At 31.1% G+C, this 16934-nt stretch overlaps 3 protein-coding genes across 9 annotated transcripts; 2 read left to right on the top strand and 1 right to left on the bottom strand.

Moving 5' to 3' along the window:
• Positions 1-877: 877 nt before the first annotated feature.
• Positions 878-2620, top strand: LOC146722967 (UPAR/Ly6 domain-containing protein cold-like). The gene is made up of 6 exons (XM_085483503.1): positions 878-942; positions 1180-1235; positions 1376-1594; positions 1668-1787; positions 2141-2319; positions 2403-2620. Exons 3-6 carry the CDS (start codon positions 1537-1539, stop codon positions 2487-2489), a joined length of 444 nt encoding a protein of 147 aa, XP_085339629.1. The 5' UTR covers positions 878-942; positions 1180-1235; positions 1376-1536; the 3' UTR covers positions 2490-2620.
• Positions 878-11418, top strand: LOC114941080 (cationic amino acid transporter 2). Of its 6 annotated transcripts, XM_029315933.2 has the most exons (12): positions 3162-3440; positions 4561-4596; positions 5554-5797; positions 7867-8151; positions 8346-8450; positions 8791-9169; positions 9476-9615; positions 9687-9789; positions 9851-9999; positions 10080-10246; positions 10633-10741; positions 10814-11418. In XM_029315933.2, exons 2-12 carry the CDS (start codon positions 4567-4569, stop codon positions 10930-10932), a joined length of 1830 nt encoding a protein of 609 aa, XP_029171766.1. In that variant the 5' UTR covers positions 3162-3440; positions 4561-4566; the 3' UTR covers positions 10933-11418. The 6 variants fall into 6 exon arrangements, with proteins under 6 accessions (XP_029171768.1, XP_029171766.1, XP_029171767.1 ...); XM_029315935.2 differs by lacking the exons at positions 3162-3440; positions 4561-4596 and adding an exon at positions 878-942; XM_029315934.2 differs by lacking the exon at positions 4561-4596.
• A 241-nt stretch (positions 11419-11659) lies between these two features.
• LOC114941081 (acyl-CoA-binding protein homolog) lies at positions 11660-14814 on the bottom strand. Of its 2 annotated transcripts, none has more exons than XM_029315937.2 (3): positions 14730-14814; positions 12244-12358; positions 11660-12072 (listed from the first exon to the last, which is right to left on the bottom strand). In XM_029315937.2, the coding sequence occupies exons 1-3, from the start codon at positions 14742-14744 to the stop codon at positions 11939-11941; spliced, it is 264 nt and encodes an 87-aa protein (XP_029171770.1). In that variant the 5' UTR covers positions 14745-14814; the 3' UTR covers positions 11660-11938. The 2 variants fall into 2 exon arrangements, with proteins under 2 accessions (XP_029171770.1, XP_029171771.1); XM_029315938.2 differs by lacking the exon at positions 14730-14814 and adding an exon at positions 13083-13196.
• Positions 14815-16934: the final 2120 nt, after the last annotated feature.

The following is a 16934-nucleotide window of genomic DNA, read 5'->3' on the forward strand; positions in this document are numbered from 1 at the left end:
GTACCTACATGGACGCTACTACATATGCGATGTAAGAGAGACAAAGATGGAATGATGCTCTCTCCTTGTCAAGCAGTCAGCATGTTACCACAGAAATTTCCCCTGCTCCTTATGAATCTAGTGAGAATCTTATCGTCCAGATATTTCATAAAATAAGTGACATAACTTTGTGAATTTTTTTTTAATATATTCTTTATATAATAAAGCAGTCCTCTAAAAGGCCGGATTTTACATTTTCGCTCTTAAAAATTTATAATAAATAAAATACGGACTCGCGGCTAACCCAACCTTACCCGTTCCTAGCTGTGCATTCCCCCAAGTTTATTAAAAATTTTTATTTTTATCTTTTTTTCATAAAATAGCTCTTTAGAGGACTACAAATGAGCTTACTGATTAAGAATATCCTAAATTTAATAAGATTCATTCAATATTTTCGCTAATATCTGGAAAATAAGAATCCGTAATTCCCGGCCGGCCGATAGGCGTCTCCACCATGTCGCCTGCCGACCCTTAATTATTGTATAAATCTGGGTATCAATTCTGTAACTTTTTCTAAAGTGAAAACGTGAAAAGTAAATTTCTTTCAATCGCACATCGATTTTCTTTTAAAATCAATACGTGATTGGCGAACATTTTTCACTTTTCACGTTTTCACTTTAAGAAAAAAATTACACAATTGACCCCCAGCTGAAGATATTTAGAAAGGACGAGAAAAAAAAAATATATATATATATATATATATATATATATATATTATCGAAGTAGGCGTTTTCGACGTAGTTAAAATACTCGGGTGTCGCGAACGAAAAAATGTAACGCGAGTGCAAGTGTTTCGAAACTTCTACATAGACAGCTCCCGATGCAGAGGTTGGTTTCCTGCAGGAAAAATGATGCCGGCGAGGAATCCAGGATACGCGGAGACCGGAGAATAATCGTCGAAATGTGAGTCGAATTATTTATTTTATTATTTCTTGATAAAACGAGAAAAAATATGTCTAATATTTTGACCGGATATCGTGTCAAAATAAAACTCAGTTTATAATAAGTTTACAATATTGTGTATTTTTGTGTGTAAAACACAAATCTAGCCATTTTTCCTATTTATGAACTACAGTTTTAATTCGATAAAATGGGAGAGAATTAGAGCTCTTTCTTCAATATTATCAATTAATCTTTCAGTTTTTTATCCAACACTTACATTATTTGAAAACTCAGAAGTAAGAAAAAATTTCAAAGTAAGTATATAATTAAATATTATACATCCGATTATATTTTTTCAACTGATTATCTGATGATTTGATAATTTAAAAAAAATTATTTTTTATAACAAATAAAATTGACAAAGTAAGGATAAATATTTTTAAAAATTTTCTAGCAAGAATTTAAATTTCCTGACAAGCTTCCAGGGATCTTTATGCGCCTCTGCGATGATACGTCACTGACTCGTGGGAGATCTGTCAGCGCGTTCGAAGCTGACTGATCGTATAGTTTATAACTCGCTTGTTGTCTCGCGATAAATTGTACTATTTTATCGAAATGTCGAATTTTACGAAGTGGCATTTCGCCCTACTCGTTATCTCATGCGTGTCATTCGGTAAGTGATTTAATCTCGAACATTCTGCAGTCTGCTTCTTCATACTTTGTTATTTTCTATATTTTTATCGCAGGCCACGCCCTGGAGTGTTACGTTTGCACGGATCAGGAGGGCAATCGGGATAAGTGTCTCAATACTATTAAAACCTGCGAACAGGGACAAGATTCCTGTCTTACAGAGATTAAATGGGGCAGTAAGTAACATTGTCAACACTTTACACTATGCTTCTTTGAGGTTATGTATAGTGTCGCGTACACTCATGTTTTTTCATCTGTCTTTTAATTTAAACCAATTATTATCAACAATTATATTGCTTAATCATTCTTTATTGAAGTCGATGAAAAAATATTTAATTATATTAAATTATAATTTTGTTGGTATGATATCTTGATATCGCATAACAATATGAGTCTTATTTTTATTTATAAATTTCAATTAAGAGAATAGTCAAGTTAACGAATCATCTTTGAATGTAATAAGTTGAAAGTGCACGATATTGAATTTATACATTTAATAGTTGCTTCATAAGTTTAACGTTTGTTATAGGTACGCCATATTGGTCTCAGGGTGCAAAAAAGCAGTTTTATGTTTCTAAAAAATGCGCTACTAAAAAGGAATGTGAGAGATTGCAGCGAACTAATATGCCTGATTGTATCTATATCTGGTATCAGGACTGGAAGTGTTCTTCTTGCTGTCAAGGTGACAGATGTAACTATTACGTTATTGTAAGTATTTTTTTCCTGTGAATTTAACGATTTAAAACAATATAAGTATAAATACAAGTATAAATATTTCATACTTATTTCAGTCTGCTGGAAATGAAACAAAATTACATTATGGAATATTTGCCATAACAATTCTACTCTCATTGTTGGGCACATCAAGGTTTAAATGACAATGATTCTGCAGAAATTATTAGGGTTGACGTTTTAGTCAGCTGACATAATAATCTCAGCACTGCAGACTGAATATATAAATTCTTTTTTTTACGACGATAATTAACGAATATTATATATATATACACAAGATAGTTTAACATTTTTCTATTTGTCTCAATGCATTATATTTTATAAATCTAATCTTTTATATGTCTTATATATTTTGTACAGTTTTTTGTCTCAGAATATTGTGTTCGCTAATAGTCTTCTAATAAGTGTTCACATTCATTTGCGTAAATTATTTACGCGAATGCAAATGCTTTTATAGTGGTTATAGTCATTTCACAAATGTTTATCAAATTTGAATCTCTATGTGATCTCTAACTGTATTATAAGAGATATATTCCGTCCACTTTGAACAGTATTCCATTTGTTATAATAATTAATATGCATATATATATATATATATACACACATAATGTGTAAAAAATTTGTATATTAACAAATATTATTTGTTATATACATAAAACATAATCCGTCCATTTTCCAAAAATTGTATTTATAGCTAACAATTAAATGTTTAATTTTATAGAAATACAAATTTATATATGAAATAATAACTGAATGTATTGAAATTGTACTGTTTATTATCAATTCGCGTAACCATTTGTTTTTTGTAATCTAGAGAAGCTCATATAAGCGAAAAGACATCACGACGAGGACGCTGAACTCGAGAAACTTATATCGACATCTGCTTTATGATTGATGGTATTATCATAGGGGATAATCGGTATCTGCGCAAAGATAAGCAAAATAAAGAAAGTAGTTATTACATTCGTGAAAACAATTTCAAGATCACGTCGCGTCATCTTGTAGAGTATAATTGAGAGTGATGTTCAGGTGTGACTGCAGTAATTGCAGTGAAGTGGTTTCGCGCATACAGCTGAGAAAAGTCACGTTCCGATTAAGTAAGTGCGCATTGCTACAAACGTTATCACATGTTAAGCTCACTTTAAACGCTCTATAATTCAGAATGGGATTTATTATTATAACTTTTATGTGATATCAAAAACACATATTTGAAGTAGAAAATAGGATATGTATAAAAAAATATGGCGCATATACATTAGAATATACGACGTATAAAATAAAAAATAGATTCCTGTCTTCTGTTTACTGAATTATATCAGCTTAAGAAATACAACTTTTGATAGGAAGTTATATATTTTTTATTATAAAATATATAACTTTTTATATATATAGAAACTTTAAAATTAAGGGGTTACTTAAAGTTATTATATGCGTGTACAAATACAAATATGTATATGCGCGTTGCATTTAAACAATGCATAAAAAATGAATAATATATTAACAAGTTCAGCATAAAATCTATTGACACTTAATAACGCACATTTATTGCACAACAGATATATTTCTTATCTTCTTCCTTCAATGTTCATTCACAATAATCTGACATTTTTATCACACTCGCGATTTATTACAAACTCTTCTTTTAAGATAGTAGATATCTTTTTCATCAAACGAAAAAAAAGGTGAAAAAGGCATTTCTTGATGAGAATTTATTATCGATATCAGATTCTCTTCAATTTTAGCACGTAGGAATTAAATAAAATAATTTGTGGCTTCTTTTTTTAATCAATATTCAGCTACAGATTTTTAACAGATCGATACAGAGTACTGAAAAATCTAATACTGACCTAACGAAATCTAATATTGATGTAACGTTAAAAATGAAACACTCGAATGAATCCAATCAAGATTAAGGAATGTTGAATTCGATTCGTGGAACTGTTTAAGTGAAGTGGAGAAAGAGATGTCCGTAATTCGTATTATATTCGCAATGAATATAGGCAGTTGCTTTACTTGTAGCGATGTGCTCCCGTTCTGTACTAGCAGCGAAACAATTCGACCAATTAAGCGCGCCCGAGGAAGTGTCCCGACGTGAGACATGTCGTCACGTGATATATAAAGGCACTTTAATTTATAAGTCTCCTTAGTCGCGCGCGAACTGTTCGACGGACACTTCGTGGAACTTATTTTCTTAACGTTCTCGCATTTTCCTTGCAGAAAAAAATGGATTGTGCTTTAACAAAACTCCTCATGGTAAGCCACCAGTTACATAATCAGCATAATTTGTTTTTTTCGCAAATTATCGCCGATTATCGCTGTTACCAATTTCTTGCACAGAAATATCGATTCCTCGAAGCAAAAGAACGTGCCTGGAATATTATAAATAAATTATAAGAATAAGGAGAATTTTTCTACTATTTTTAATAATGATAACATCTTGAATTTTCATGGAATTAATTTGTGTTTTATTAAATAATTGCAGATTTATATGTACAATACACTTATTTATATGATAGTGAATAATGTCAATTTTAATAAACGAAATTTAAGACTCTGGTATTGAATATTTAATTGACGGGAAAATGGACTATCGAGGACCAGGCATGATTAGCAAAGCACAGATTATTTTTCTTCTAATGAGAATTTATCGATTAATTCTATAAATGTATATTCCGATCCCTGAAAATTAGCTACTTATCAGTACGTGAATTTAGCTGTGTACGATATCTCCAATAACTTAATGATCTTTACTATGATTTGATCACAATAAGTCTTCTTATGATTACAATTGTTAAGAAAAGAATTACCTGGCCGCGATTAGTAATCATTGTACTCGAAATCGTTATACAACCTTGTGAACACTCATTTACAATTGAAGTAGTTCTCTTTCAACCTTTGTGGCGTTCAGTTGACGAGCTGGAATTATCGAAGGTCGTATACTTATTCTTTAACTTAATTTACTTATGCTGATGTTGGTCCAGGTTCCGAAATGTACATTTACAGAATTGATCAATAAATTCTAATTAGAAGAAAAAGAATCTGCGCTTTGCTCATCATTAGCTCTTATCAATGCATCTTCCTGTTGGATAATAAATTTTATTATTTCTTTGAATTTCAAGAAGATTATAAAATTCCAAAAAATCTCACCACCCATCAGTTTATAAGTCGGTGTCTATTTAAGTGACTAATTGTATGTGCATTCCTTTTCAGTTGTATAACATGAAGTGGAAACTCCGCAACGTGTACAGGGTGTTCAGTCGCAAAAAGGTAGTGGACATCACTCAAGATTCTAAACTGGCGAGAGTTTTATCAACTCTCGATCTCACAGCTTTAGGAATTGGCTCTACTCTGGGAGTAGGTGTTTACGTCCTGGCAGGAACTGTCGCGAGATCCACAGCCGGTCCTGCCGTGGTCGTTTCATTCGCTATTGCTGCAATAGCATCGATGTTTGCAGGTATGTATGCCTATGATACATCCGGTGATACGGTGATAAGGGAACCATTCGACGAACTTTATCAACTTTTCACCTTCTGTTACAAATCAATCAAATCATCCAATTATTGCAACATAATTTCGAATATTTCCTTATTCCTTTCTTAGAAAGTTTGCTGAAGAAAAATATATCTCGCTGAGGAAATGTACGGGATTAAATCTTGAATAAATAATGAGCATGTCCATATCTTCCGGTATTATTTCCACGTTCGTTGCTATCTAATTGTAAGCAAACCTCCGTCCTGGCGCTATGGATGATGCAAGCTTAGCAGAAAATGATACCACGAAAAACTGCGTAGCGTTATGCTTCGCATACACATAAATTTATTAATGTTTAGTTTCTTGAAAAAGGTTCTTGGAAAAAGAGATAATTCGTTTGACGAAATAGTCGATACTCTTGAGATAAGCTTCTCATCTAATCATTTAACGTACTCGACAAATAACAATGTCGTATATGCATATCATTGTTGTAAAAGTTACGTTTTATAATTTGAAATAACTTTATTAAAAAAAAAAAGTTTGTGCAATTTTTATTAAGTATGTCATGTAGTAAAATCAGGAATTGTGAGTACAGTTTAAACAATTTATTGTTTTATATTAAATTAAACACAATTCGAATTACAGGGTTTGTCCGGAAAGTAATGCGTCGCATTTTTTTGTGACGCGACTATACATCGCAGAGCGATGGGACCGGTTGGGGAGGAAGGGGGGTACCCTTAGCTTTCCAACGGTAGGTCGCTCAATTGTTTCCATGCGCTTGGAGGGTTAGGACGGCTTATTCTGTGAACCTCTGCTTAGTGGTCGCGTCGAACTTGTGATGGAGAGAACGATAGAGCAACGCTATGCGATAAAGTTTTGCGTGAAGCTGGACAAGACGCCGCTGGAAACTTTTGAAATGCTCAAGAAAGTTTTCGGGGACGATTGCCTTTCCAAATCGCAGTCAAACAGATGGCACAAGATGTTTAGAGAAGGTCGGAAGGAGGTCGCCGACGAGGCCCGCGCAGGACGCCCGTCAACATCGCGAACGGACGACAATGTGACTCGTGTGCGCCAATTATTGAATTCAGACCGTCGAATGAATGTTCGCTTAATGTCGGAATTATTGAACTTGCCGAAAACGATTGTTCACGAGATTGTATCGGAAGACTTGGCCATGCGGAAGATTTGCGCAAAACTTGTGCCCAGAGTGTTGACCGATGCGCAAAAGCAACACCGAGTGGAAGTTTGTGAAGAACTCAAGCAACTCTGTGCAGATAATCCCAATTTCTTTTTTTTATTTCCTCGGCTGAAAAGGGAGCTCAAAGGACAACAGCTCGAGTCGGTTGACAACGTACAAGCTACTTCGACGGCCTCCCTGAACAGCATCCCAGTCAAGGAGTTCCAGAAATCTTATGACGCATGGAAATCGCGTTGGCAAAAATGTATTGACGCAGAAGGGTCATACTTCGAACAATTTTAAGTTGTTTTACCTATGCGATCAATAAATTCTTTTTTAAAAAAATGCGACGCATTACTTTCCGGACAAACCCTGTATATTACATTTATTAGCAAAAGATTTTTATTATTTTTTTCTATTAAGTTATGTTTTACAAAGCTTATGTGAAATCCGTTCTTTCTATATAGAGGAAAATAGAAGTATGTTAAAAAACAAACAGAAATAGTCACTTATATTATTCTGATTGAGAAAAAATGAAACTAATTACTTAATAATTGTTAATATCAATTGCAATTTTGTCTTGTATATTTTTCTTGCAGATACGATGTTTTTTTATCAATTAGATTACCTAAATTATAATTAACATTATAAAATCATTAAAGATAGAAAAAAAAATTTTCTTGACTCAAAATCACGACTCGTATCCCTAATACCACACATATCCGAAAGACGTTCAGAAGTCATCCTAAGGACATCTAGAGGATGTTTGAATGTCCTCTAGATATCCTTTAAATGTCTTTCGAATATATTGTGCTGTTAGGGATATTAGCCGTTAGTAACTGTTCGGAAAATTTAAATGCGTGTTTTTCTTCCAGGTCTCTGTTATGCCGAATTTGGAGCACGAGTACCACGTGCTGGATCCGCGTATGTTTACAGCTATGTAACAATGGGCGAATTCATCGCATTTCTCATCGGCTGGACCTTAATTCTCGAATACGTTATCGGCTCGGCTAGCGTGGTACGCGGTCTCAGTACGTACGTCGATGCGCTCTTCAACAACAGCATGAGGAATGCCTTTGAGTCGGCGGCGCCTATAGATATCAGTCATCTGTCATCGTATCCGGACTTCTTCGCATTTGGCATCACCCTGTTATTTTCAGGTGATAAGAGAATTCCCGACCGAGATTCAATTAACTGTGTGATGTATGTACATCTCACGTGCGTGTTTTATCTGTAAAGTTCTGATTAAAACGCGTATCTCTCATAACAAGCCCTATTATTGACTCGTTAATTTGTTACGTAATTGCGTAACAATAATAAAAATGGTTCAAATAATTTAGAATTTCTTTCGTAGTTGCACTCGCTTTTGGAGCTAAGGAATCTTCGCTAGCAAACAACTTCTTCACACTGGTGAATCTCTCTGTCGTACTTTTCGTCATAATTGCCGGTTCTTTTAAATGTAAGTGCTATTTTAAAACTGTTCTATCTATAGCTTTTGAAAAAATGCTGAGCTAATAATATAACACAGAAATAGAAGACTATTTATTATCTAGATTACTTCACACGCACAAAGTTTACGATATTTTTTGATAATAAATTAAACTTACAAATGTGTGCAAAGTGTTATATTATTAATTAATAATGTCAATAATAATACTACAATAAAAATGCTAATATACAATACTATAAAATAAAACGATTAAAGAATTGTTATAAACATATACAAACTCGAAAATTAAAACATAAAGATACCAAATAGAAAAATATAAAATGGATATAAAATTTGTAATAATTTCTAGCTAATGTTAGCAATTGGAAAACGGAGCCCAAGTGCACCGAGACGGACTGCAAGTTTGGAACCGGCGGATTCGTGCCTTACGGTATATCCGGCATTATAAGTGGCGCGGCAACGTGTTTTTACGGATTTATCGGCTTTGATTGCGTGGCCACGACGGGGGAGGAGGCCAAAAATCCGCAACGATCCATCCCGATAGCAATCGTCGCGTCTCTGACGATAGTCTTCCTGGCGTACTTTGGCGTCTCAGTGGTGCTCACCACCGTAATACCGTACTACGAGCAGAATCCCGAAGCACCGTTCCCGCATTTGTTCCAAACGATAGGATGGGACTGGGCCAAGTGGCTCGTATCGATCGGAGCGATTTGCGGACTGTGCTCCAGGTAATTTACTTCCCTTTCATTATGTGTCAAATTAAAGAGTGTATGAGAAAAATGGATCTTTCGCGTATTGATCGCGCTTCTTCATACATCATTCTACAGAATTCATTTTTTCTTGCATTAAATGCAACATATAATTAACTATATTATTTTGTTATTTTATAAGTGTAAAACATATTTAATCAAATCTTCAATATTTTAAGAAAATATATCTACAAATTTTCTATATTAATCGTGTCTCTTATTATAATATTTTTTAGAGGAAATGATTTCCTTTCTACTTATAATAATATTTTCCAATTATTTCAGTCTCTTAGGCGCGATGTTTCCGCTTCCGCGAGTGATCTACGCCATGGCTTCGGACGGATTAATCTTCAAATGGATGGGCAAAGTAAGCTCACGATTTCAAACTCCATTCATGGGGACACTTTCCGCCGGGCTTCTCACAGGTTCGTTCAACCACACCTTATTTCCATGTGGTCAATTAAACGCTATAATCTAACTTGATGACATATTACAGGCATTCTAGCGGCGATATTCGAACTCACGCAATTGGTGAACATGATGAGTATCGGCACGCTACTGGCATATTCAATTGTGGCATCTTGTGTACTTATTTTACGGTAAGAAATTATAACACGATTCATAATAATTAATAAAAATAATTAATACATTTTTTTGTAGATACGAAGAAAGCGAAGCATACGAGAAGAAAGGCGATCGTGATCCAAGGACTTTTGTATTCGTCGCAAAGCAACTAATCAATGCAAACAAATTGAATCACTCCACGAAACTTACGTCGCAAATCGTTACCTCTCTCGTATTCTGTTACAGTAAGATTCGTTATTTTTTTCGCGTTAATTTTATTACATCTTAAAGTATCTAATGTACTAAACTATTGAATTTTTTGCAGTTGTTCTTTGTTTTGGTATAGCCACTTTGTTATCAATGTATATAACCGAGATCAGCATCGGAAAAGTGACTTTTATAGTACCACTCGTCGTTTTAGCCATTGCACTCGTGCTTACTCTCTGTTTCATTTCTTTCCAACCAGTTTCTGGCAAGAAACTTACATTCTCGGTATGATATATTTTCACATTCCTATTTATATAAGTTTTTTGTTAATATCGTATTAATATTCTTTATCATATTAATTCGTGACGTCAATGTGTGAAGTTGTGTACCTTTTATATTAATGTTATTTAATATTATTTATGAGTAAAATATATATCAAAGTTTCATGTTGAGATGAAGCTTACAATTAATCTTATCTTATCTGGGGAATCATTGTATCACGATTTTTAATATTATCGATGTTTTAACATTTTCCTTGTATTTAGAACATAGAAGGTTAATATCACAAATTAATAATTAAATATAAGACTTAAATTATATTATTATAAGGAATTAATATAACATTCATTGAATAATTATTATATCATTATTATGCTCATTGCTGTTGTTAGGTGCCGTTTGTACCATTCCTGCCTGCGATCAGTATACTTATCAATATTTATCTTATGATGATGTTGGATGTAATGACATGGGTGCGATTTGCTGTGTGGATGGCAGTTGGTGAGTTTATTAAAAAAAAACAAATGAATGCATTTTTTTAATATATCGAACGTATAAAATGTTTTATCACAGGTTTGATTATATATTTCTCGTATGGCGTGCGGCACAGTAATATTCGACGGATAAAGTCGTCGTCGAGATCAATCGACAAAACTGACAACATTTCATGGAAAGATGACTTTGCCACGTGATAAAAGATCATTACAATAACATTTTTTGTCTTAATTTATTGATTCGACTTATCGATCTTTCAAATTAACATGTAACAATGTTACATTCATAAAATAGCTACAGAAGTATTAATCTTTTATGATGTGATACGATTTTAAAACAATGATTCACTTGTTTTTAATATTAATCCTAAAAGTATCACTTTGCTATTGGTATATTAGTAAAATTTCATGAGAGACGTAAAACATATTTGTTGATAATCAAAGTAAAAAAAAGGCAAAAATAATCAAATCCTAGAAAATACCAATAAGCAAAATAAGTAAAATCCATAGTAATCAGAAAAAAATATATTCTATGTATATATATAAAGAGGATTAGTCTAACACACATTTTAAGAAATCTATTTTAATAAAATAAATATACTCCATACACACATAAAAATCAATCATATAGCATAGAAATGTTTTATACACTTAAATTAAATAAAATGGAAATATTTTATATAATAGATTGTTGCATTCATTATAATTTATAATAAAACAACAGTAATTTAAACAAACTGCCTTTGATGCAGTTATATGAATAGATCGTGTGGCTGTATTCGTCTTGATGCTGTAAGTGCTAGAACTTTTTAATTGACCAAAGAAGAACAAAATTTTTGTTCCATTATTGGTCATTAAATGCTTTCACCACAGCTTAGATGAATATGATTTGTGTCAGATAAATGAGAAACGCAATTCGAGGATATTATATAGAACAATAATTTATTGACACAATAATTAATCGCACACCTCAAATATGATGCAGTATATGTATTTTATCAGTTTCTTTATTTTTTAATCGCCAGTCTTGTATAATATTTGAAATATGATTTGAATATTATACAATATGAGAGAATTGTAACGAAAATCGTTTAATTTTATCAGTAAGTAATAAGATTACTTAAGAACAGAAAACATGAAAATATATTTCTTATATTTATATTGCAACAGGAACGCAACTATCCTAAAGAGAGGGTAGATAAAATTATTTATATTTTTCAATCAATTGATTGGCATAATCAATGTAATTTTGTTTCGCTTGTTCTTGTGAAACGCCCTTCTTCTTGTTCCAACTTTCCCACTTTGCTTTTCCTTTCAAATCCAGCATACCGGGTTTGGCTGAAATATTGTGATATGTTACTACATAACATATATAACAATACAATTTATTTTTAGATATTATTCAATAAAACTAAATTCATTGAATAAGTTAAATAATTGACAGTTTTAATTAGAATTAATATATACGCGAAATTAATTGTCGAAATTTATTTTGATGAGAGAACTTACATGTGTTATTATCGCCAACTGTAGCTTGTTTGAACAAACCATAAAGTTCTAGAAGCTCCTCGTCGGTAGGCCGTTTCGTAAGTGCCTTTACAGCTGCAGCAGCCGCCTCAAATTGCTATGATAAAAAATATAAATTTGTATTTCAAAATATTAATATTCATCCATGAATAACATTACTTAAATATTATTTATGAAACCAAACATTAATAATCTCACTAGCTATGTATGACAGCGTCTACTTATAAATATGATAATATTCTCAGAGAAGATTACAAGTGACCTTTGAATTATGAATGACTTTGCGTTTAAAAGAAAAGTGATCCTAAAATGGTTAACGAATTTTAAAATCACGTAGAGAGTTGTTTCACATTTCAAACTGTGGATTTAAATATTACACTCTATTATAAATTAAGAATTTTGAAGATTTTAATTCAAATTTTTCAAACTCAACAATAGTAAGTAACGCAGAAAATTTTGAAAGTCATTAAGGAAAAGCAATGTTAAAATTTCGCACCATTACAGTGTAACTTCCAAACTTTCCTCAGACCAGACGAGTTCATTTCGGTTAAATAATAATTTACCAACTGCCCCAAATTTCTCTTCGGAGAAATCCATACGATATCATGCGCGATCGCGAACGAGAGACCAACAAAATTAGTATGCTACAATACATCAATTTTTGCTGCTTATTTCTACTTAAAAATTAATTTATCTTTCCGTTACAATGTATTCCGAAAAAAATTGATGCGAATCACGAATAGAATAAGAATACAAAAGTTGAGATACCCGTCTGTTGCAGAACAAATAGGGAAAAAAAAGAAAAAAGATATTGGTTTTACCTGGTCGAGAGACATCCTTATAATAAACCGTTCGACTCTTCCTGTAAGCACCGTAAGTACTTTATGACCAACGATCGAATGTATGCACAAGTTAAAAACGTTAATCCCCACCTTACAAAGTTTATCGTATGGCTTGATCGATATAAACCTGTTTTTTCTCCTTTTTTTCTTTGAAAGATTATCTTCGTTTGATTAATGCAAATGTAATCATTTCAAGAATACATTTAAACGTTTTTTGTTACAATTTTATGATAATGTTGTGTGATAAAGAAGTTGTGCAAACAAAACTGATCAGAGTACAGAGTACAGTGAGCATTTATTTATAATTCTTGAAGAAAAAAATATAATACAAGATAGAATTTGAGAAAATGTGACTTTGAGTTGATGAAAGAAAATTGAGCGTAATCATTTTGATTATGATAATACATATAATATTTATGTCAATATTTCATGATTTAAAAGAATTACAGGCATAATAGTTTTTTATGCATGTTTTAATTCAACAAATTATAGTAACAGCTATTTTTAGATTATTTTCATTAAAATAATATTATACTGCCTGTAAATCTTCAATTTTTTCATAGATAAATTGTTCTAATATTTTTGCTAACATTGTTATCGCATTTCAAAATCAATTTGAGCTGATGTGTGCGATAAACTATTACAGCTTTTCTTATTTAATAAAATGATACATATTCAAATTATTATGATACGACTTACTGAGGATATAAATATTTATTATTCTTAAATTATGATTATATGTTGTTTGCAGCTATAATATTTACATTTTTTCTACATCACTGTCTCAAACCTTTATCTATAATTTATTATTAAATTTTCCGAATTCTTAATTTCTTCTAAATGAAAGTGTCAAGAAGAATTTGTCACAAATTGTTTTTCATATTTAATATTTGTTACAAATATATTATAATCCTGTTTATTTTAAATTAAATTAGGAATCTCAAGTTTTACTCTCTCTTTACATATTTTATAATTTTCTTTAATAGTATTTTATTTTCGATTTCACATAATTTAAATATACTTTTTTTCTCAGTATTTTTGTAATTTGTTATCAGAATATTAACTCTGAAATAATTTATAAATAAGAATTGTTTGAAATACTTGTATAAATGTACAAAACAGTGTAGGATTCGCTACCGGTTTTAAGATCAACCGTAGAAAACCCCGTTAGAGAAAATGACGCTCTATAAAATCTGTAAAACCTTTGCATGACTTTGCAAATTACATGCAACAGTTCAAGAACAATGCGATAACGTTAAACAGTTATTTTATGTGTTAATGAAAAACATTGTGTGACAAATTAAATAAATTTAAAAAAGTTAGAAACTGTCTCTCTTACTTTACAATTTCATGAATTCTTTATCGCCAAAATTGAAACCTCACTAGTAATCTGACATTTTTTTATATTATATTATTCCATTTTTGTTATATTCACTCTTTAATTCTTCTAATAAAATTAAATAATATTGTTAGGAATTTAATAATTTGTATTTCTATTAAATTCAAACATTTTTCAGGGATATTTGTGTAAATTAATTAATTCTATAGAAATTAATTTTGTAGAATGAATTTTCGTTGATTAATTTCTGTTAATTTATCTATTTTGTTGCAAATAAAACACAATACCTGATCGACCGACATTTCGATGTGGTATCCGCTTCGAGTGCGAGCTGACTGTCTACTGGCAGTATGGATAGTAATGATGATTCTACGTTTCCCGATCCTTTAGAGTTTATTGCTCTAACAATAAGTGGGGATGAGTGAGCGTATTTTGAATATTTCCATGTCATCGTAAATGTGAGTACATGCAGATATATTCGCAAAAATAAATCTACTTATGAATTAAATTTTATAAGTAAATGATAATCAATATTTAAAAAATTGAAAAAAGATATATATATATATATATATATATATATATTTCTTTTTAAACAGTCTAATAATAAAGTAAATTTCATAAAAAAATTACGTGTAATAAATATCTAAATTATATAAAATAATTACACATCTCTTTTATTGTCTTCTAAAATAATGAATTTCTATTTAATGCAATTAATGCAATACGAATTAATCACGTAATTAAAATAGAAACGGATGCGTAATTACTACTAATTCGTTCCTCAAATTAACTGCCAAATTAGCTATTACATGATAACGAGGCAAGCTAACAGTAATCTAAGAATGTGGGCACGATATCATAATTGCATGTATGATGAACTTGAAGGTCTAGAGAGAAAAAATATGCTCGATTTATTACGTAATACATTGTGATGTAAAAAAAGTGCAAAAATACGTACGTAATCTCAAATTGCATTTACATAAAGTTTTTACATACTCCGCCCATACGAATTCGTAACTCGTGCAACATAATGATTAAATATATCGATTATTCCGAATAAATTAAAAATATTTGCACAATAATCAAGAACTATTAAATTAATATAAAAAAGAGCGCAAAATATTTTTAAATTTCTTTTTTTCTACAACGAATCGAACGCGAATATATTATATTTTATACCGTCATGCTCCACTTTGCACGCGAGAAATCTTTGCCGAAATAATATAATTTTGCTGATCCTCGCATACGCTACGTTCGACGAGGAGCGAACGGGGCCAATGTGCCACATCAGCATCCCAGACTCACCTGCGCAGGAATGTAGGAATTCTTGACTACCTCTGACGCGCATGATTTTACCATCACCTTTATGCGCACACCTGTATATAACGCGTTTGTGTATACGCGCTTACATCGATCGACAAGAAACGCAATCAAATCCACTTTATGAAATATTACGAATCCTATGCAATTTTACAGGATACGTAAAATCACCTTTATGATAGATATTGCGCGTTAAAAACGCAAGTCGCAAACATATTTTTTTTTATTTTTTTTAATGTAGAACCGGCTAAATTGTGCATTTTTGCTGATAATTATTTTAGTTGTATAGACAACAAATATCTGTTGTGTTGCAATTTTAATTTATATAGTTATATGTTAATATAATTGTAATTTATTATATCGATCCTATCGCAATTGCAATATTTTTTGTCAGTGCGATTGAATATTGTAATTAAATACTATTCAGAATTATGTTTCAACCTAATATTACAATTCATATTACGTATTATTTATCTAATTAGCTGATTAATTTATACGAACAGTGATTTTTAAATTTATAATGTTTAAGTTATAATGTTGCAAGCGTATAATACACAAAAGAATTGTCACGTTGCGTACATGAGAGACGAAGTTTGATTATGAAAACTCGCAGAGAAAACAAAACGGAGAAATCGGTGGAGAAAGAATGCGGAATTACTGCTAAACTGCTTTCAAAGATATTACATACGCTGTTATAGCGATATATAATTACTTTATTCCTTTATTACAGAATAATATGATGCTATGAAACCGACACATAAATTTGAAATAAATATTAAAATATGAAGAAGAAAAATCTTTTAAAAAAGAATCTATATATATATATTCTCAAAAATATAGATAATAGCATAAATATACGTGATAATACATATTTTGTATATGAATGCCTATTTATGTATATTTATTAAATATACATAAGATATTCAATAAATATGCATATATTTAAATATTTAAAATATATATAAGTAATATGATTAATTTATGCAAACAATCAAATAATATACGTTTTGCATAAAATTATATTTACATTTAATATACAAAGTCAATAAAAGTAAAAAATGTTAAACTTTATAATTCTGTTAACAGCAATGAGAGATTTGATTGATATTTCTGTAATATCGGAAGTTATTAATCGATGCTAACAAAAATATACAGTGCATACAGGTGGTGAT

Source organism: Nylanderia fulva, unplaced genomic scaffold (genome assembly GCF_048542155.1).
Source record: "Nylanderia fulva isolate GAGA-0341 unplaced genomic scaffold, ASM4854215v1 Scaffold25, whole genome shotgun sequence".
In the NCBI taxonomy this organism is placed as follows: Eukaryota; Metazoa; Arthropoda; class Insecta; order Hymenoptera; family Formicidae; genus Nylanderia; species Nylanderia fulva.

Excerpts from the sequence above, each read along its gene's own strand:
- LOC146722967 (XM_085483503.1), top strand. The coding sequence starts at position 1,537 with ATGTCGAATTTTACGAAGTGGCATTTCGCCCTACTCGTTATCTCATGC. Across the intron at positions 1,595-1,667 it reads TATCTCATGCGTGTCATTCG|GCCACGCCCTGGAGTGTTAC; the intron begins GTAAGTGATTTA and ends TTTTTATCGCAG. Across the intron at positions 1,788-2,140 it reads TACAGAGATTAAATGGGGCA|GTACGCCATATTGGTCTCAG; the intron begins GTAAGTAACATT and ends CGTTTGTTATAG.
- LOC114941080 (XM_085483502.1), top strand. The coding sequence starts at position 6,653 with ATGGAGAGAACGATAGAGCAACGCTATGCGATAAAGTTTTGCGTGAAG. Across the intron at positions 8,152-8,345 it reads CATCACCCTGTTATTTTCAG|TTGCACTCGCTTTTGGAGCT; the intron begins GTGATAAGAGAA and ends TTTCTTTCGTAG. Across the intron at positions 10,247-10,632 it reads GCAAGAAACTTACATTCTCG|GTGCCGTTTGTACCATTCCT; the intron begins GTATGATATATT and ends TGCTGTTGTTAG.
- LOC114941081 (XM_029315937.2), bottom strand. Across the intron at positions 12,073-12,243 it reads AGTTGGCGATAATAACACAT|CCAAACCCGGTATGCTGGAT; the intron begins GTAAGTTCTCTC and ends ACAATATTTCAG.